General features: G+C 43.7%; 1 protein-coding gene and 1 long non-coding RNA gene across 4 annotated transcripts in view; one reads left to right on the forward strand and one right to left on the reverse strand.

The window, feature by feature from the left end:
• Nucleotides 1-21,074, forward strand: part of Ptprg (protein tyrosine phosphatase receptor type G) — a 707,393-nt gene that overhangs the window by 574,610 nt on the left and 111,709 nt on the right. For all 3 annotated transcript variants that reach the window (XM_078038562.1, XM_078038563.1, XM_078038564.1), the window contains one exon: nt 7,063-7,255. In XM_078038562.1, the coding sequence (XP_077894688.1) occupies nt 7,063-7,255 (193 nt within the window). The remainder of the gene's footprint in view (nt 1-7,062; nt 7,256-21,074) is intronic.
• On the reverse strand, nt 11,567-17,648 carry LOC144375081 (uncharacterized). Its single transcript, XR_013434502.1, has 2 exons — nt 17,357-17,648; nt 11,567-13,910 (listed from the first exon to the last, which is right to left on the reverse strand). It is a non-coding gene; the product is annotated as an uncharacterized LOC144375081 (long non-coding RNA).

A 21,074-nucleotide genomic window follows, 5' to 3' on the forward strand; every position in this document is an offset into this window, starting at 1 on the left:
CTTTCTTTGAAGCCTTGCAGAGTATACTTATCTGTCCTCTTTCATTCTCTTTTGTGAGTCAAGTTGGACACTTAAATCAGCTCTAGTCAGTGAATTTTGCCTCTCTGGGTTGCGGGATTATCTAGTCAGAAATTACAGGATTGTCAAGGGAATCCCAAAGTGGCTTGGCTGGCCAGTGGACAGCATGGGCTAATATGACCACACTAACCATCAGCTGTAAATACCAGGATGAAATCATGCTGTGACCTTGGCACCCAAACAAAATGGCGGCACCCTCAGTGTTGGTATGGGAGGTCAAAGGACCAGGACAAGCACCTGGGTCTTGTGGTATCAGTCAGAGAAGAGGATTGTCTTGGAGTCCAGTGTTCTAGGATTTGTTTGATTCTAGAACAGGGGTTCTTAAAGGATGGCTCTTGGCCGGTTGGCAGCCTTCCCAATGCATCCCACCTAGGGCTGGGCTATTGCTTCTGTAGGAAATGTGACATGGTCTGTAATCTCCTCCAGCATGGATTTTAAGTGCTGTTTTGGTTGCTATCATAAAGGTAGTAAGAAATCTGAACATATCTAATTTGTTTGCCCTTGAATCTTTGATTTTTCTTTTCCCCTAATGGTAAGCTGAACTAGATAGGAAAGGTTTATTTACATGACCCCTTTTAAACCAGTTATCTCTGTCATAAGAGTAAAGAGGTTTTCAACAAACTGCCTGCTCTCATTCCTGGACCTGATCTTTGGCCAAGTGACTCATCTTCTCCACTATCCCATGCCTCATTTTTCTTATCTACAAAATGGTGAAGTGGAGGCATTAGAAAGATCAAATAGGCCAGGCACAGCGGCACAGACCTGTCATCCCAGCAGCCTAGGAGGCTGAGGCAGGAGGATTGGGAGTTCAGCCTCAGCAACTTGGTGAGGTCCTGAGCAACTCGGAGAGACCATGTCTCAAAATGAAATATTAAAAAGGGCTGGTTATATGGCTCTGTGGTTAAGTGCCCCAGGTTCAATCCCTGGTACAAAAAAAAAAAAAAGAAAAGAAAAGAAAGATCAAATGTTGATGTGTACATAAAATACAAGTGCTTGGATCCAGAGGATGTATCTGGAAAATAATTAGGTGAATTTTGTGTTTTGTTACTGTTTTTAAATGATCCCCATGCCTGTCGGGCAGCCTGGCTCAGTAGAAGTAAAGCAAACCACATAATTTTATTTTCTCTAAGAGTCATGTTGAAAAAAATATAGACAACAAGTGAAATTAATTTTTAATAATATATCCCAAATATTAATATTTCAATGTAGACTAGCCACATTACTAATGGAATGGCTGTGTGTGGCTGAGGATTGTCACACTGTAAGGTTGACCTCAAGGCCGTGACAACCAGCGAGTCCCTTAATTCAGGAAGCTTCTCTTCCAACACTGTGTGATGTGTGGTGCATATGAACAAAGAAGGTTTCTGAACAGTGGCATGAAGATTCCATTTTTAATCCAAAAGAGACAGCTTTCTTTGTTAATGATGGTGAAGTCCCTTTCTTTCTATAACTATCTTCTCGGAAAACACTCTGGGGCCACAGGAGGGACCTGGCTCCTCATGTACCTGGCTGTTGTCAGATATCATTTTTGCAGCTAGCTGTGGTTCAGTCAGTAAAACTTTGGGTGCTCCAGGCTATGGGGAATTTAATATCCCATCCTTCCTGTCTGGTTTAATAAAGGGACACAAAACAGGACCTGCCCTGTCTTCCCTCAAATGTGTTGAGAAGCCAAAGTGTCTCTGTGACCTTGGGTGAGACATTTCAATATCTTAATGTTTATCTTTGAGTTTCTTACCATCCTAATAATGGACTCTGGTTTTGTTTAATTGACACTATACACCCCTCCTCTTAAAGGATTGTGCTTATCGTTCTTTTAATGGTTCATAATTCTGTTACCTCTGTTTCTATCCTTTGAGCCACAAGGTCCCCTCCCCACATCTTGTGCACAAGGACTCTTTGCTGCACAGGAATGGCACAAATAGGTTTCAACTTTTCTTTGATTTGAAGCGACAGATTAAAAACTAATTACTCCCTGTAATACTTTTATAATAAAAACTAAGTTGAAATGATTTATACACACTTCCAGCCAACCCATTTGCAATTCAAGGTTAAAATTGTTCTCGAAACAGCTCCAGTTAAAATGCAATTACAACTCCCCAAGCAGGGATAAAAGAAAGAAATGTTTTACACATTCCCTTCAAAAGTTAAAAAGTCCATTTCATATTATAGAAATAAAAACTTTCATTTATTTTTTACGAAATGATAAAGACTTCATTAGTTGTGTTAAAGCAAAGATAAATCTGAGTGTTTTAATACCCACCTCTGGGCCAGGGCACAGTGAATGAAGGAGAGAGCTCGGGGAGGGGAGGCGTTTGATTTTGCACCTGCCTTTTGCTCATGGCACCCAGCTCCTTCTGAGATGGGCCACACTGGCTTCTTTTCAGAGTACAGAAGAGGATAAGGAGATTCCTGCTGCCCTTGCTTGGTTCCCTTTCTCTGGTACCCTCAGGGTCAGCTGAAGAGAGTTGTTTGGTGACTTCTGCTTTCTCCATATTCAGTCATAATGAGGGCCTGCAAAGGGCGTGGCATGAAGTGGCAGAGAGCCAGAGAAACAGTCACACAGACCTGGGTTTGCTTTTTTTTCAGGGGGGAAGGCTATTGGGGATTAAACCCAGAGGTGCTTGATGACTAGTCCATGTTCCCAGCCCTTTTTTATATTTTATTTAGAGACTGGGTCTCACTGAGTTGCTTAGGACCTTAGTAAGTTGCTGAGGCTGGCTTTGAACTTGCAATCCTCCTGCCTCAGCCTCCTGAGTGCTGGGATTACAGGTGTGCGCCATCATGTCTGTCTAGATCTTGGTTTTAATCCTTACTTCCTCTTCTGGTTCCTGTGTAGCCTTAGGCAAGTGACTGAATGTCACAAAGGCCAATTTCCTTATTGGTCAATCCTGATGACATTATTAGTTATAACAACTCCACCAATCTCTTGGGATTTCTCTGGTGGTTGAGTAACAAAAACTACATATCACTTGTTTTGTTGTTGTTTTTTGTTTGTTTGGTACCAGGGATTGAACGCAGGGGTGCTTAACCACTGAGCCACATCCCCAGCTCTTTTTGTATTTTACTTAGAGACAAGGTTTCACTGAGTTGCTCAGGGCCTCACTAAATTTCGCAGACTGGCCTTGAACTCTGGATCTTCTTGCCACTGGGACTACGGGTGTGCACCACTGTTCCCAGATACATACCACTTTTTGCACAAGGCCTTGCACGTAATAGATGCTTAATAAATATCAATTAATGTTATATTGTAATAATAGCATTAATAATGTTACTATGCCGAAGTTAGAAACATAAATAATGTCTTTAAAGTGCATAACAAAGTGTCTGGCACATAGTAGGTTTAATAAATATATCCTATAAATTGGTCATTATTCCCAGTGGTTGGGAGGCTGAGTCAGGGGGATTCCAAGTTCAAAGACAACCTCAGCAATTTAGGCAGGCCATAAGCAACTTAGTGAAACCCCTGTCTCAAAATAATTCTTCTGTTTTTATTACTGGGGATTGAACCCAGAGGCTCTTAAGCCCTGAGCTAGCACCACCACCCCCATTTTCTCAGACAGGGTGTCCCTAAGTCACTAAGGCTGGCTTTGAACTTGCAATTCTCCTGCCTCAGCATTCTGAGTTGCTGGGTTTACAGGCGTGTGCCACTGCACCCAGTTTCAAAAAAAAAAAAATTAAAAAGTGCTGGGGATGTGGCTCATTGGTTAAGTGGTCCTGGTTCAGTCCCTAGGACCAAAAAAACTAAATAAATAAGTTAAATAAAGAAGAGAAGGAAGATAACAGAGCACTTTATAATGGTTGTAACCACTCAATTCAATCATAGTTGCCATGTTCTTTGTAAAAGAATAACAGTGATAGTAATACCAATACTTACTGAGCACCTACTGTTCATCAGAAATTATTCCAAACATTTTGTATCTAGTAACTCATTTACTGGAAAAATTACACAAGGGATAAGTAATGCTGTTATCTCTACTAAACAAATAGGGACACTGAGGCATAGAAAGTTTAAATAAGTTTCCAAGGTCACACCCTTGTGCAGCAGAGTCTATAAACAAGATTTTGAACCCAGTTAGCAAAAGTAAAAGTTTTGAAGTTGGAGAATCAGACCCAGTCCACATCATCAGGGGCCCACAGTTAAGAAGGGAGATTGGTCATAAAACTACTTAAAAAGAATTTTAAGGGTGGGGTACAGTGGCTCATGCCTGTAATCCCAGTGGTTTAGGAGGCTGAGGCAGGAGGATCACAAGTTCAAAGCCAGCCTCAGCAACTTAACGAGGTCATAAGAACTCAGTGAGACCCTGTCTCTAAATAAAATACAAAATAGGGCAGGGGATGTGGCTTATTGGTTGAGTATCCCTAAATTCAATCCCTAGTACCCACCCCCAAAAAGAATTTTAATGATGTAAGGAGATTTCCACAGTGAAATCAAGTGAATAAATTGTATTTACAATTTAAAAAAAAAGAATGGGAGACTGAGCTGGTGTTGAATGGAGGCCTACCCTATCTTGTATACATTATTAAAGAATCATCGGAGTCCTTTACCCAGATCTGGAAGGGTCAAGCACATGAATGGCCGCAGATGTGCACTGTGCAGGAGACACAGCTTTGTCTGCGTTGCCCTCATGGGCTCCCATACTGCAGAGCTCTGGAGGCACCTTCTCATTGTGGTCTCGTGCTCCACCCCGGGAACTGAACAGAATGGAAGATCAAGGCAGGGGTGAAAATCCAGGCCCAACCTGAAGTATGCATCTGTAGATTTCTGGCCCAGGTCACGGCCACTCATCTGCCAACATGCAAAACCTAGACTACCCTCAGCAGACCAAGAATCATGGCAGTATCCACTCTGTGGCCTAGCATGCCAGTTACCAAAGAGACAGGCTACTGGCAATCTTCATTCCATTTAGAGGAATGGCAGGGTTTTGTGGATGCTGCCAACCTACATAAGGGCATCTGACGAGTCTGCTAAGCTTGTGCTCCTCCTGGAACCGCTCTGTGTGACTGTCAGGCAAAGCTGTGATCCAGTTGACAATATAATATCATTCAGGTCATCCGTTCTCTCTCAGAAGCATCACATCCTTCCTTCAAAATCTGGGCAGGTTGAGTTAATGACCAGGAAGCAGCCCGAGCTTTTAAGCTGGATGTAGGATGTCATTAAGCCCTAAGTGCAATTTAAGTGAAGGCATTTTGTGTGTGTGTGTGTGTGTGTGTGTGTGTGTGTGTGTGTGTGTGTGTGTTAAATTCGGAACCTGCCTCTTTTTACAGTTAGGTGACTAATTCCCTTTGGAGGCATCAGAAATAAACTTCTTAAGAGCACTATAGGCTCGCTGTGAAAGAAGCAAGCATTGTAGAGAAGAAACCAACTTTGGAGCCATATTGCAAGCCCGTCTCTCTGGCATCTCAGAGATGAGCCTATTTCAGGACCCACTGCGGTCTCTTCCAGAATATTTCCAGTCTAACTCGCCCAGTCCATGTTTTTATAAAAAGCTAAATTATATCATCCTGAGAGTTAAAAGAGATTCCTTCCCTTATTCAACTCACATCTGTGTGGCTTTAATTTGAGCCAGTTTCCTTTTATTCCCCCTTCTCTGGACATAGGAAAGATCTGGTCAGCATCTTCCACATACAAGGGCCTTTAATCAAATTACTCCTTAGTTGCCTTTTCTTCGGGCTAAACAATTCCACTTTCTTTAACCTTTCTTCGCAGGATTTATTTTCCATCCTTTTAATCATGTCGGTTGGTCTTGCCCTGGACCATCTCCAGAGGGTCTTTGTTAATTCCTTCCATATAATTTTAGAAAGTCATTTTGTCTAACAAAACAGAATCCTGCGCTTTTTTTTTTTTTTTTTTTTTTTGTAGTGGGGATTGAATCCAGAGGCACTTAACCAGTGAGCCCCATCCCCAGACCTTTTTTGTATTTTATTTAGAGACAGGGTCTCACTGAGTTGCTTAGGGCTTTGCTAAATTGCTGAGGCTGGCTTTCAACTAGCAATCCTTCTGCCTCAGCCTCCCAAGTCAATGGGATTACAGGCAAGTGCCACCACGCCCGACTAGACCTTTCTTAATGGTATGAATGTACAGAATCCCTTTTGATAATAAAAATGTGATCCTAGAGTTCTGAATTTTTTTCTTCATTTTCACTGAAAGTTTTGCTAGCATTCTTGTGTTTCTTAAGATTAATAGTAGCAGCCGATCTTCTGGATGGCTTACTATGTGCTAAGAAACTTACTAAATGTGATCTTTTCAAGAACTTTAGAAGATAGGTTCTACTCTTACAGATGTTGTACAGATGAAGAAACTTGAGTTTTAGGAATCTGGAATAGTTTGTCTATGACTAGCCATTGAGTAATGTTGAACTTGGGCAGTTCAACTTACCTATGCATTCGGTGATTAGCTGAACTTAATCCTAGTGCATCAGAAGAGGCTTATTAATAAGAACTAAATCATTAATATTCATCAAGCTCTTATTGCGTGCCAAGAACTGTTTTGAGCACTGTACCATGAGTGTTGTGTCATTGTCTCATATTTACCAAAACCCTATCAGGTAGATCCTCGTACAGTTATTACCATTTTATTGAAGGGCCTAGAGGCTCAGAGAAGTTAAGCAACTTGCTAGGATCACAGAGCGAGTGAAGAATGAAGGCAGAATTCACATCCAGGCTCTTTGGCTCCAGGATCTACCAGATTTACCTTAAATCTGTTCCTCATCCTATAGTTCTTGGCAGGGAACATTGTAGAAAGGATTCTTATCTGAGGTAGACTCCAATAAGTCCTGCACAGCCCTTAAATGGAGAGTGGCCCAGGTTAGCTGAGAGACCATAGCCATATAAGCCCCTGGGAGATGTCCTTCGGGTTCATGATGAGTCTTGCCAGCAGCTCTTCCTACCCTTCTGTGTCCTTATAGTCCCCACCTGCTTTGGATCACAGAGCATTTTTCATTGATGTGGATTTTTTTTTTCTCCCCTCTCTGGTTCTCTGTTCAGCTGGAGGCTTTTTATTCCATCTTTACCACGGAGCAGCAAGACCACGTGAAGTCGGTGGAGTACCTCAGAAATAACTTCCGACCGCAGCAGGAACTGAATGACAGGGTGGTGTCCAAGTCTGCCATCCGGGATGCCTGGAACCATGACATGGCCGACTTCTTAGAAAACCCACTCGGGACAGAAGCATCTAAAGGTAGAGTTGGAGAAATTGTCCTGGAGGAAGTTACTTTAAATTCAAAGGAGTTCAAAGCCAGCCAAGAATTGGAACTTGGTGTAAGAGTGTATCATTCTCTGCTAGCAGAAACTGGCCTTGGGTGATAAATAGAAATGGCTGTGGGAAAAACGTGGGTCACATAGATATGTTACAAATTGCCCTTTTGGAACCCTGTGTGGTGATGCACGCCTGTAATCCCAGTGGCTCAGGAGGCTGAGGCAGGAGGATCATGAGTTCAAAGCCAGCCTCAGCAAAAGCAAGGCCCTAAGCAACTCAGTGAGACCCTGTCTCTAAATAAAATACAAAATAGGGCTGGGGATGGGGCTCAGTGGTCGAGTACCTCTAAGTTCAATCCCTGGTACCCACCCCTCCTACCCTGGAAAAAAACAATTGCGCATTTGGGCCAGATGAGGTGGTGCATGCCTGTTATCCCAGCAGCTCAGGAGGCTGAGGTAGGAGGATCACAAGTTGGAGGCCAGCCTCAGCAACTTAGCAAGGCCCTACGCAACTCAGGGAGACCCTGTCTCTAAAATATAAAAAGGACTTGGGATATGGCTCAGTGGATAAGCACCCTGGGTTCCATCCCCAGTATTACACCACGCCAAATTTGCCCTTTGGACAAGTAATAAATCAGTCATTCTCTCTGCATTTTTACCTTGTACTTCAAAACTAATGCCATTTAAAGAATACTTTTGTGGAATTTCTCCATTTTTCTCTGAGCTCAACATCATTGCCTTTGTATTACTCCCAACCCTTCGTGTGTGCAACTTTCCTGTTCCTGTTCACAGCAGCAAATGCTCCAGGTCCGCCTCTGCACCCCTCACTGGAAACCCCTTGCTGCTTAACACTATTCAACAGCTAACTCCCATATCTGATAAACAAAAATTTATCTTCCCGAGCATCTTGATATTTTCCATTTCAGCTTTCTCGCATGAAATGAACATGTGTTTCCTTTGGTGTGAAGAGAGGGGCATGTCCTAGCTCAGTGCTCCCTTCCTTCAGAACTGAGTGACCTGGGAAGAGCTTTGCATTTATCAGTGTGGGTGTAAACTGTGGTGTTTGGTGTGATCAGTTAACTGGGCAGATTTTGTTTCAAGAGCATCTCCACACCCAGCTAAAGGACCAATTTTTAAGTATGCGAATTCTATGGGAACCAGTGGGTCATTGCTTGAACACACCTTTTTGAGAACAAGGATCCCATTTCCAGACTCTTCTATCTGAACATGAGCTGGAAGAAGAGGAATTGGAAGTGGGGGCATGTGACCCTTCCCTTCCTGCCTCTGATTTTTCTCCTAGCCAGCTTTCCTCAATTTCAACTTAAGATCCAAGTCATCAGAGCTGACACTGTGTTGCCGGCATTACTGTGTTGGGGCATTGGGAGAATTCAGAAAGCTTAAAAACCGTAAGAGGTTTCAGGTCAGGTGGGCATGGAAAACCTCACTTGGGATACTTTTTTTTTTTTTAGCTAAAAATTAAAAAATAAATAAGCTCAAGAGACTTTCTCCCAAGGGAACTTGCTTGGGAGAAGGAAGACTCTTAAGAGATATATAGAAGGTGAAGAATTTATATCTCAAGTGAGTACCAGATTTGGTGGCTCAGAATTGCTGAGGCTGTGGCACTGATGTATCTCAACAGATACATCTGCTGTGTAGAGAGAGAGAGAGTGGCCTTTATTAGCCAGGACAGAATGGAATGGTTTTCCTTGCATTAAAGTGTCAAACTGGGCAAGATCTTCTACCAAATAGGCCTTCTCTGAGTTTGGCCCGTGCCATGGACCCGTCCTTAAATGTGGAGAATTATGTTTTATAAGGCTTATTCCAAATGTCCTTATACCCATTGCTGACTCTTATGTTGTATGAATATTAAGATAATTTCTTCTTTTTTGTATTTTCCAGGTTATTTTATTTAATTAATTTATTTTTTATTAGTTGCTCATGACAATACAATGATCTTGACATATCATACATTTGATTCAAATGGGGTATGGATTCTCATTTTTCCACGTGTACAGTTTGCAGGATCAAGGGACAGAAAAAATAGAGATCCGGGACACAGTTCTGTTTTTTTAAACCACTGGGGAGTGTAAACTTTCTCTTTACCCCCCTCCCCCCAGGTAACTGAGTCAGTGAAATAAACTATAGGCAGATTCATATGGGGAAAAGTCTACTAATGTATTGGCCATACAGCCACATCACTCTGAAGAAGATTGAGTATCCAAATATGCAGTGGGGTCTGGGAGCTTGTATACTCCCCTCAGATGGGAGAGGGGAGAGGAAATGATGTCTGGCAAAGGCAAATATGTCCTCAAAGAATAGGTAACAGCCTGTGACGAAGTCTGTTGGGCATGTTGCCAACCCCTAGTCTCCTCCCCTGGGGTACAAGTCAGTCTTTGCTGGCTGGTGAGATTCCCAGGGAGGGTATGCATGACCATGGAATTCCTTCTAGAGTATATGTCTGCATGCAGATAAGGAGAACCCAGGGAAAGCAATTTGGCATCCAATTTGGAATCCAAAGTAGCATATTCGGGAATGTCATTTCCTAAACTCCTTTGATATTTTATTTTGTTTTGTTTTGATACCAAGGGTAGAACCCAGGGGTGCTTTAACGACTGAACCACAATTCCAGCCCTTTTTTTTTTTGGTGTTTTTACTTTGAGATAGGGTCTTGTTAAATCCTTAGAGCCTTGCTAAGTTGCTGAGGCTGGCCTCAATCTTGCCATCCTCCTGCCTCAGTCTCCTGAGTCGCTGGAATTATAGGTATAATCCATGCCCAGCCTTCAACATTAGAGTGTCCCGCACACACAGAAAGGTCACATGGAATATGTGCATACCATGATAAATATCCCCAAACTTAACACACGTGAGTCACAAGTGCCCAGATCAATAAATCAACATCCCCAGCCCCTCAGCGAACTCACAACCACCTGATCCTGATGTAACCACTGCTATGAAGTGGCTTGGCCTGTTTGTACATTTCATGTACCTGGAATCACCTAGAGGTTCCTTCGGTGTGTCATGCTGCTTTGGTTGCCTGTTGGTTTTGAGTGTCCCTGTGTCGTTGCCTGTAGATGTGGTTCTTTCTTACTGCTGAATTTCTCAGTGTTGACTGTTCTAGAATTTGTTTACATCTTACAGTATACACGAAATCCTGGATCATCCCCAAGTTTTAGTGATTATGAAAAATTCTTGGGCATGCTTTTTCATGAACATAGAGACTCAACTCTATTGGACATATATATATATATCCGGGGGTAAATGGCTGCATCCTAAACTGCACATGTTGATATTTGGTTAGGTGTTGCCAGACCGTTCCAAAAGTAATTGTGTATATCACTTTACACTCCTCCCTGCAGAACAGGAAATCTGCTTTTTTTTTTTCCTCCCCAGTTCTGAGGATTGAACCCAGGGCCTCCTGCATGCTAGGCAAGCATTCTACCACCAAACTGCATCCTCAACTCTCCTTCTTTTCTTTTTTTTTTTTTTTTTTTTTGTACTAGGAATTGAACCCAGGGCTACTAACCACTGAGCCAAGTCCCCAACCTTTTTTTTTTTTTTTTTTTTTTTTTTTTAAGAGACAGAATCTCACTGAGTTGTTTAGGGCCTCACTAAGTTAATGTAACGAGACTGGCTTTGAACTTGCCATCCTCCTGCCTCAGCCTCCCAAGCCACTGGGATTAAAAGTGTGCGCCATGTGCCCAGCCCCCTTCTATTTTTTTTTTTTTAAACACGCTTTTCGGGAGAGCATGATGTACATAAAATTCAAGTATCACAAATATAGAGTCTGGTAAGTTTTAGTAAATCGATAGCCGTGCCGCCCTAGCTATTGTCTAGGTATAGGGCATTTGATGGCCACGGACAGTTGTGCATGCCCACCCATGGTCAGGGCTTCCTCCTGTCCTCAACCCCAGCCAACTTCTGGTCTTGGTCTTTCACTTGGTGGTAGGATTTTAGAGTCAGCCTCGTTGTGGCATATAGGAGTAGGTCATTGTTTTTATTTCTGAATAGTATCTCTGCTTGTGGTTTACTGAGAGCTTTATTGAGATACAAAGGGTACACTTCAGTGGTTTGTAGTGTATTCACAAGGTTGTATAGCCATCACCAGAAACATGTTCATCACCCCAAAAAGTATCTCTAATCCCATGAGCAGGTCACTCCCTCCCTGTTCTTCTTCCCCTCAGCCCTCCCCTGCTCTCTCCCTCAGCCCTAGGCATCCACAATGTATTTTCTATCTAAGGATTTCTGTGTTAGGCAGCTTTTCATTTCTGTGACCAAAATACCTGACAAAAACAACTTAGAGAAGGGAAGTTTATTGGGGGCTCACCGTCTCTGAAGTTCAGCCCATGGTCAGCCTACTCCATTGCTCTGAGCCCAAGAGAGAGACCATGGTGGAATGGTGTGGCAGAGGACAGCTGCTCAACTCATGAGCCAGGAAGCAGAGAGAAAGAGATTCAGGCACCAGAGTCAAAAGTTAAACCCTGAAGGGATCAGGTGACCAGTGACCAGATTCCTCTAACCATGCCCCATCTGCCACTAGTTACCACCCCATACAGTAGTCTTTTGAAATTACTAATCCATCAAGTGGATTAGTCCACCAATTCAGTTATAGCTCTCATAATCTCATGTCATCTCCAACATTTAACACAAAAGCTTTTGGAGATACCTTACATCTAAATAATAACAATTTGTTTATTCTTGACATTTCATAAAAATAGATCATAGAATACTTTAATCTCAGGGTTCTTTCACTTAACAATTTTTTTATATCCATGCACATAAGAGCATGTATTAAAGATTAGTTCCATTTTTACTGCCAAATCATGTAGCATTATCTGTATATACCCCATTTTGTTGATCCTAAGATTTTGAAGAAGATTTCAAAATTTTGTTGATCCGTGTATTAATTACTAGGTATTATCTTGTTTTCTTTCCACTTTTTTTCCTATTATGAATAATTTGCTCTGAACCTTCACATTCAAGTTTTTGTGTAGATATGTGTTTTTACTTCTTTTAGATATAAACTCAGGAAAATTGTTAAGTCCTGTCATAATCTTAAGTTGATAGTGTTGAGGAATTGACTGTTTCCAAGTTGGTGGCACCTGTTTATATTCCCATCAACACTGTATGAGGGTTCCAGTGTCTTTGCCAACACTGGTTATTGTGCATCTTTTCAAATTCAGGTGTCCTAGTAAATGAGAAGTACTTTTCTTCTATATTTCCCCCGCCCCTTTGGTACCAAGACTGAACCCAGGGGTGCTTAACCACTGAGGCACATACCCAGCCTTTGTTTGTAAGTTTGATTTTTTTTAAGAGACAGGGTCACCATGAGTTGCTTAGGTCTTTGCTAAATTGTTAAGGCTGGCTTTGAACTCACGATCCTCCGCCTCAGCCTCCCAAGCCCCTGGTATTATAGGTGTGTACCACCATGCCTGGCTGTTATGTACTTTTTAATTTTACTCCCTTAGTGATTAAGAATACTACTTTTTGCTTCAAATGTACCTGTCACGGACCCCTTCCTGACCAAATGTTCTACCTTCCCCCTCTCCTCCAAAGAAAACTGGAGTAATTCAACAGGGCTGTAGGTCAAAATCCCTCCACAGATGCTAATAGTCTTCAAGAATCCTGCAGGACTCAGATGACTGACCTTAGAGATGGAAACAGTAAAGATGCAACACAGCCTGCTACAGAAAACAAAAGATTTTGAAGAAGATTACAAGAAGACGAGGGTGGTATTCTGCAATCTTTGGGTAATTCAAGATGAACAAAGCTTATTGGATTGACATTCTCTATTAAATCATTATGGATAGCTTTCAGTGCTCAAGAAAACTATGATGTTGTATACATTTAGTGGGCTGCTGTCACAGAAGAAAGGAAGATAAATTAATGATGGAAGGCTTGAGTTATTTAAAAACTGTCTTGGCTAAGGGCCAGATAGTGAATATTTTAGACTCTCTGTAGGCCCAGTGGTCACTGTTGCCATGATTCAATGTAGCCATAGCGGCAGGAAGGCCGCTGCAGACACCTTACAGATGAATAGGTATAGGAAAAGTCTTCCAGGAGAACTTGAGTTACACAAATAGATACAGAACAGATTTGGCCTGGGAATCCCAGTTTACAGACCCCTGCTCTAGGGAGGGGGTGGTCAGACTAAGATGAAGAAATCATAGGTTTTTTTAAGGAAAATGCTTCATGTCTTACAGGTAGTCATGGGGCTGGGGCTGCAGCTCAGTGGTAAAGCACAGGCTTAGCATTCTTGAGGCCCCATCCTCTGCATTAAGGGAAAAACAAAATGGTGGTAGTGCCCATGACGGAGTTGATCCGTTTTGCTCTTCGATTCCACCGCAAGACCCTAAGAGCAATTAGAGATTTTTTTCAGCTTGGTCATGGTCTACCTACCAAGTCCCCTTATCACTTGATCATCTTTCATATCAGAGGTGCAGCCAGAGCCACAGAAGATGGAACGTAGTCCCTCACCACCCTGTTCATTCCCCTGGCTCTGACCATGAACTACAGCACAGTTGTGGTGGGCGCCTGAGGAAATGCATCCCCATCCTGCCCTCTGTCAGGATCATGGAAGGAACTGGAAGAGAAGGAACAGGATCCAGCCTTTCGGTGCCAAGCAGGAGAGACGTGGGCACCTAGGATACCAAAGGGAAAGGAAGAAAAAGTCATCTTAATATTGGATTGTTGATGAAGAAAGACATAATGGGTGTCATCCGAAATGCTTTAGTTTCCAGTTAATGGAAACAATATTTAGACTCTGTGGGTTGTTTGAGGGACATCCAATCTGCCACTCTGCCCTTTGTCGGTAAGGAACTTGGACAGACTTTAGGATTTAATGGGCTGTCATTTCGGTTATTCTGCAGCCTGTCCCAGGCACGTGGAAGAGCATTCTGTGATTAAGTGCTGAATACCGTCCATTGTGAAGATATTTGAAACAGTGAATGGCGAAAAATAACTTTGCTTCCAACAACATGAAACATATGGTTTATTAATTTAACGAAACCTGTTCAGCCCACAGTGGAATCAGAAGCACTTGATCTGATAATTTGATTTGATGGCTTAATTAAAGTGACACTGTGTAATGTAATAAAAGCAGAGGAAATAGAGAGGACACTGGGCTGCCTGCATACCCTTCAGTCTCGTAAGTCCGTGCTAGTTTTTTTGGAAAATGGTTTTGGCTTCTGCTGATGGATGTCTTTTTTCAGCTCCATTTTTCAGTGCTAAAGATTGCCTCTTGTTTTGTCTAAAAGCAGTTCTTAAGGACACACACCTCCATGTGAGAATGCCTGAGTAACTAGCCAGTTTTAAATCAGAATACATTGAGGAAGAGTGTCACGTTTTCTACCTAAATTAGCAAACAGAGAAGTAAACCCATGATTGCTTTAAAAAAAAAAATGAGTTTGACATGAAATCATCACTTTTTTTTTTTTTTGGTATTTTTGGAGAAAATACTAATGTTGTTCTATTTTCAGGTGAATCATTTTTAATATGCTGGGGTTACTTTATCTTACTAAAAGAAGCTCTGATATAAATGCTTCATTGCTCTATAGGCAACTTCCCACCCAGAAATTCTTCCCCAAAATTGTCTTGTTACTTCCAGAAACTTTCAGGACAGGAAAGTGAGCATTATGACCCTGAATATTCCTAGTTATCTTACTTTTGAGGATTCTGTCCCTTTAAAAGAAAATGGGGGTACTATAGATTGAACCCAGGGGTACTTAACCACTGATCCACACCCCCAAGCCTTTTTCTATTTTATTTAGAGACAGGGTCTCGCTCAGTTGCTTAAGGCCTCATTAAATTGCTGAGGCTGGCTTTGAACTCACAATCCTCCTGCCTCAATCCCCAAGTTGCTGGGATTACAGACATGTGCTGCCATGCCCGGCTCCTTGGATAGTTTTTTGTTTGTTTGTTTTGTTTTTTTAATATTCATTTTTTAGTTTATGGTGGACACAATATCTTTATTTTTATATGGTGCTGAGGATCAAACCCAGTGCCTCATCATGGTAGGTGAGCGCTGTACCACTGAGCCACAGCCCCAGTCCATCCTTGGACAGTTTTAAGCAGTGCTACAGAATGACCTGAACAGGGATGTGAGCCTATCACTTTGTGTGGACAGTGTTGGCAGAGGATTTGGAGTCCACAAGACCAGCTGGAGACTGCCAGGGAACATTCTAGGTCCCCTGAGGATTACCATGATAGAGACAGAAGTGACCTGCTAGGAAGGGATGTTGGAGCAGAGCATTTGGGCAGGGATGAGTGGAGTAAGCTAAGAGAGAAGTGAAGTCTCAAGTCTCTCCCTAACAGCCGAGGGGTCGAGCACCCACAGAACATGGTGAACTCACCCGGAGCCTCTCAGCCAAGTGGTGGTGAACCAAGATCCTCTACATTCCTTCCATCACCTGCAGGACAGAGGGGATCCAAGGGCAGTGGCCTCTTTGTTATAGATGTCATCAGGTGGCTTGAGCAACATCATATATTACTCCTGAATGAAGGGGATTTGGAACTAAACATACTGCTGGGATCTAATGCTCTTTCCTTCCTAAGAAGGGACCACTGGCCTCCATCATTATCTACTTGGCTTTATCTGTTTTGTCAAGTTATTCTGGGGGCTCAGAACACTGATCACTGAGGCCTTGGTCAGGGGTTCAGTATCTGGGAGGCAAGTGCACCTAAGTAGGGATTTGGACAGTGAGACCTTCTAGGAGGGGGAGCTTGTGCAGCCTCGAATCATCAGAACACAGCCGGGTACAGCCATCGTTAGTGACTGATGGGCCAGTACAAGGCAGTGTTAGAATATAGATTGGGGCTGGTCGCAGTGGCACACACCTGTAATCCCAGCAGCTGGGGAGGTAGAGGCAGGAGGATGGGGAGTTCAAAGCCAGCCTCAGCATCAGTGAGGTGCTAAGCAACTCAGTGAGACCCTGTCTCTAAATAAAATACAAACTAGGGCTGGGGATGGGGCTTAGTGGTCAAGTGTCCCTGAGTTCAATCCCAAGTACCAAAAAGATATAGGGAGAGATTTGGGAGTCAGTCAAAGCTGGACTCCAGTCCTCAGCCAACCATTTACTCCTACTCGGCCTTATCCAGTTGGCATCTAAGCCTTTGTTTCCTTGTTTGTAAAATAGAAATACCTCGAATCAGCCTCTGACCTTTTAAATGAGGCAGTCACAGGACAGACAGTGCAAGGTCTGGGACATGGAAACTAGTCTGCAAATGATTGTACTTTTTGGTCTGTTGAATAGTGGTGGCCTCTTTGCACACTCAGAGCCACTATATCACACAGACATTGGAGAATGCATTTCAGAAGGAGGGGACCATGCTTCCTCAAGGAAGAGTGAAGCCAGGCTCTTTGCCCTTGTGGCAGCCTACCAGGGAAATCCATGGCCCCTAATGTGATCTACCAGCTAAATCCTGCCCGCTGCCCAGACCGTCTTCCTCGTCACTTCCCTTGGCTTCCTCTGCTGCAGTCCTCAGTGCTCAAGAGCCTCATGCTCTTGTCCCATCTAGAATTGTCCCCTCGCCCCGCCCCGTCTCTTGGAAAAAGGGTACTATAATCACTGGTGATCCTTCAACAAATATTGTATTGAATAGATGAATGGGAAATGGATGGGTTGATGCATGGAGGTGTGGGTGGATGGATGGATGGATGAGTGGACGGATTTTTAACTCTTGCATGGCAGGTGACCAGGATTAGAAGATTATTGCCACAAGAGTTGGCACAACCAGGGCATTTGACGTTTCGCCATGCTAGGCGCTCTTGTGGGGAGAACATAGCTAGGCATTTGGAATTAGATTCCATGCCATTTCTAGAACCTGCAGTCAGAGGCATCAGCTACTTGAGAAGCTGTCTTCCACTCGGGCCATAAAACACTTTGGATGGAAACATTCATCCTGAGAGGGCTTTCCCTGCTATCCCAAGGAATAGCCCAAAGGCAGAGAGTTGAAGACACCTAGGGTGACAGGGACCATTGTCAGGATACTCCCAGGTACACTGCTGTCATGACTTGGGAGTTGTTGAGCTGAGGCAGGGAACCCACAGGAGGGGCTGTCAATCATTTTCAAACTTTATACATATTACCTCATTACTTAATCCTCTGTCTCCAGGCAGGTGGGCAGAGTTTGATGCTCAAGGCCAAGGTAGCACCCCTCCTCCTGTTTCTGCTTTGCTTTGCTCACCAGAATTTTCTCTGACATTGGATTTATTTGCATGGGCACCTGTGAACAGCAATCTGAAATTAATAAAGGCCAATAGCATCCTTCCTCCCAGAGTGACATGCCTTCCCTTCCTTGCTAACTAGCATTCACAGCCCACGAAGCATGAGGCTCCGGGATGTTTGCATGGCGCTCCTCAGAGCCACAGGAGGAATGAAGCCAGGAGACAAGACTATTTATCTTCCCCATTCTTCCCAGTTTTTATTCTGAAGCTGAGGCGATTGAGGTTGTTTTTTGGTCAGGTACTTTCCAAGAATACGGAAAGAACCTTGCTTTCTTGTAGCATAAGAAATAGTCTCACCTGCCTGTCCCTGAGAATCAAGGAACATCTGTGACCACCTAGCAGAGGGGACCCTGGCCAGTGGTCCTTTCCTCTTAGCACAGGCAGTGGCCCGGTGTTTTACTCTTGGGCAGTCTCATGGTTCCAAAGCCCTGACTTGAGCTGGAATGAATGTCTTGGCTGTCACATTTCGAATCTGTGCCTATAGAGAAAAGCCTCGGCCTGTATATGACACTAAATGCTGTCAGGTGTTATCAAGTGCACAGACACGTGTGGTTTCTGCACTTCCCAGAAGACAGAAGCCTTCTCAATGAGAAATGTGCTGACCATTTAAAGTGGCAGGTTATCATCTGCCAGCCACAAAGCCCAACTCCTCCAGCTAATGGACCTGTTTGCTAGAGGCAGCCACTGGACAGCTGTGCCTCTGTCTCTTCCTTGCTCATCAAAATCTGCTGATTTCCAGCCGGGAACACTAGAGGGCGCTGCCCATTCCTAGTCCAGTCTCCATGCAAATGGCTTCCTGTTTGCTTCTTGGGACCCCTTGACCAAGGTCAGTTACCTGAACACACACACACAAAAACCTAAAACAATACAATGTAGGGCCATCCTTACCAAATGACAAGTTGATGGATCCAAATGTCCCATTAGAGGGTTGCAGTGAGGTTGGAATGTTCCTACCACTTCACCCCACTCAGCTACAACTGAGAGCAGCAGGTAGCTAGGAAGAATCAGAGCTCCAGAGCCAGTCTGGTGAATGTGTGGTGTAGGGTCAGGTATTCCTTTCAAGTACAGTAGGTACCAAGCCTGTTTCTAAGAAGGAAATTATTTTAAGGGCCAGATGGAAAACAAATGAGGACATCTTGACCAATTCAATCATAATCATGTTAAATAAGTTATTTAAATGAAAGACTAGCTTAGCCCATCTGTGTGAGTGACTAGCTGATTTCTTGCCATGGCTGTTGGGATCACTTAGCCGGCTTATAGGCTCTTGGATCTTGGATAGTGTTTGGATATCAGTCTCGCATCGCTAAGGGCAGCTTTCGGGCTCTATTTTAAGTGACCCAGCTGCTTCTTTACAGTTTTAATATCATCTTAGCGCTGCCACTCATGTCATCCCAGCAGCTCAGGAGGCTGAGGTAGGAGGATCAGGAGTTCAAAGCCAGCCTCAGCAAAAGCAAGGCACTAAGCAACTCAGTGAGACCCTGTCTCTTAATAAAATACAAACTAGGACTGAGGATGTGGCTCAGTGGTCAAGGGCACCTGAGTTTAATCAGGAGTCTCAGCCAGGGGAAACCCCTGTAATACAAGGGTGCTGGGTGTGTGCCTGCCGTTGCCTGGTCTCTGGTACAGATCCCATGACACAGCCAGGCAGGGGGAAGCAGAGGAAGGGAAGAGACACTATGCAGAGGATGCTGCATTCAGTCTAGGTGGGGCCTGTCCACCTCTTCTCTCTTAGCAGGCAATCACAGCATTTTAAAGTTGAAGGCAGGGAAGGCCCCGAGAGCATGGAATCCCACTTCTCACCCAGAATCCAGGACATGGCTGTTAATGTCCATCGGGGCTAGGAAGATGCATTGTTATGAACTTTGTCATCCCCCTAGCACTGAGCTGAACAATGCTTTTATTTTCCTGCTTAGGACAGGGTCACCTCCCATGGCCTTTAGCTTGCAGAGGAAGAGAGACATGGTGTAGGGAAAAAAGACTGGAAGGCTCTGGGGTGTCAGGAATAGCGTAATGTGGGAAAGTCTAAAGCACAGGCCCAGAGCGCAGGAGAATCGCATTTCTGCCTCTGCCTTCCCCCGCAGTGCCTGGTGCTGCTAGGAGAGGCCATTGCACGGTGTGGGAGAAAATTCTCGTGCTACAGGTTACATCAGTTAAGACACCAAAGACTTCAAGCTCGAAAACAATTGTCCTAGTGCTTGGCAGAACTTGGGGCGACTGAAACCAAGGTCTCCCACATTGCAAAGTGGACATCCAGCACAGTCTGGCCTCCAGAGTCAGACCCACCCTAGGAGGTACCCTGGCTCCCCACCTGCTGGCCTTGCGACCTCATCTCTACCCAGTCCTTCTCTTTCTGTGCTCCCAGACACACTAGCTTTCTCTCCAAGTTTCCCCCGCGGGGTCTCTGCAGCCCTTCTCTTTGTCTGACCCACCCAAGCTTCTTTCCCTGTTCACTGTATTAACACCAATTTATTGTTCAGATTTATCATTATTTTTTTGTGTGTTTGGGACCGGGGATTGAACCTGGGGCCTTGTGCATGCAAGGCAAGCACTCTACCAACTGAGCTAGATCCGCAGCCCCTCATTGTTCAGATTTCAGCTCCAAAATCCCTCTGCTCAGCGTGACTTCCCTAACCCACCCTGCCAAATCTAGATCAGGGTCCCTTATTAAATTCTAATACAGAGCCCCTATAACATTTTCCTTAAAAGCATGCGTATTCCTTAGTGCCAGGAACGTTTACCGTATTTCCTTGCATAATCAACACAGATTTTACCCCAATTTATTTTGGCAAAAAAAAAAAAAAAATGGGTGCCACCATTATGTAAATATTTTTTCAAAAAATTCTGCCAGTTATTACTTAAAAATAATTTATTACTAAACCATCTGTGGTGCAAGATCAGGATGTGTGGAATGTTGGTGAATATATTCAATGCAGTGGCGAGTATCCTGTGTGTCAAATATGGTAAGCTTTCGGGTACCCTTGTAGCCATTCCAGTGGATCCCATGGTCCTTTTGACATATTCATCCATTTTATGTGCATAAAGTAACATGACTGGTTGTATGGGAAGCCGATTATCCTGAGATGTGATCGAATTGTTTTAAGATTCTGATGTACTAATTTATCTGCTTCTTGATGAAGACATTTAAATTACAAGATTTAGCAGCAGGTCTCGTAGCTGTTAGACTCAACTAGTGATGACACACTGACCTAAAGCCACTAAATCTTGTTGACATTTGAAATGTAAGAAGATGCTACATTGTAGAGATTAGTGAATACCTGTGTGCTTCTTCCCCATCTAAGTTCCTAGAATGGGTGAATTCTCCCCAGAGACCCTAAGGAACCTAACGTTAAGAAGGTCTGTTTTAGCTGGGCTTGTGGCGCATGCCTGTCATGCCAGCAGCTCAGAAGGCTGAGGCAGGAGAATCTTGAGTTCAAAGTCAGCCTCAGCAACTTAGTGAGGCCCTAAGCAACATAGTGAGATCCTGTCTCTAAATAAAGTACCAAAAGGGGCTGGGGATGTGGTTCAGTGGTTCATTGCCCCTGAGTTCAATCTCTGGTACACCCGTGCCCACCCCCTGCCA

Source organism: Ictidomys tridecemlineatus, chromosome 2, assembly GCF_052094955.1.
Source record: "Ictidomys tridecemlineatus isolate mIctTri1 chromosome 2, mIctTri1.hap1, whole genome shotgun sequence".
Lineage (NCBI taxonomy): Eukaryota > Metazoa > Chordata > Mammalia > Rodentia > Sciuridae > Ictidomys > Ictidomys tridecemlineatus.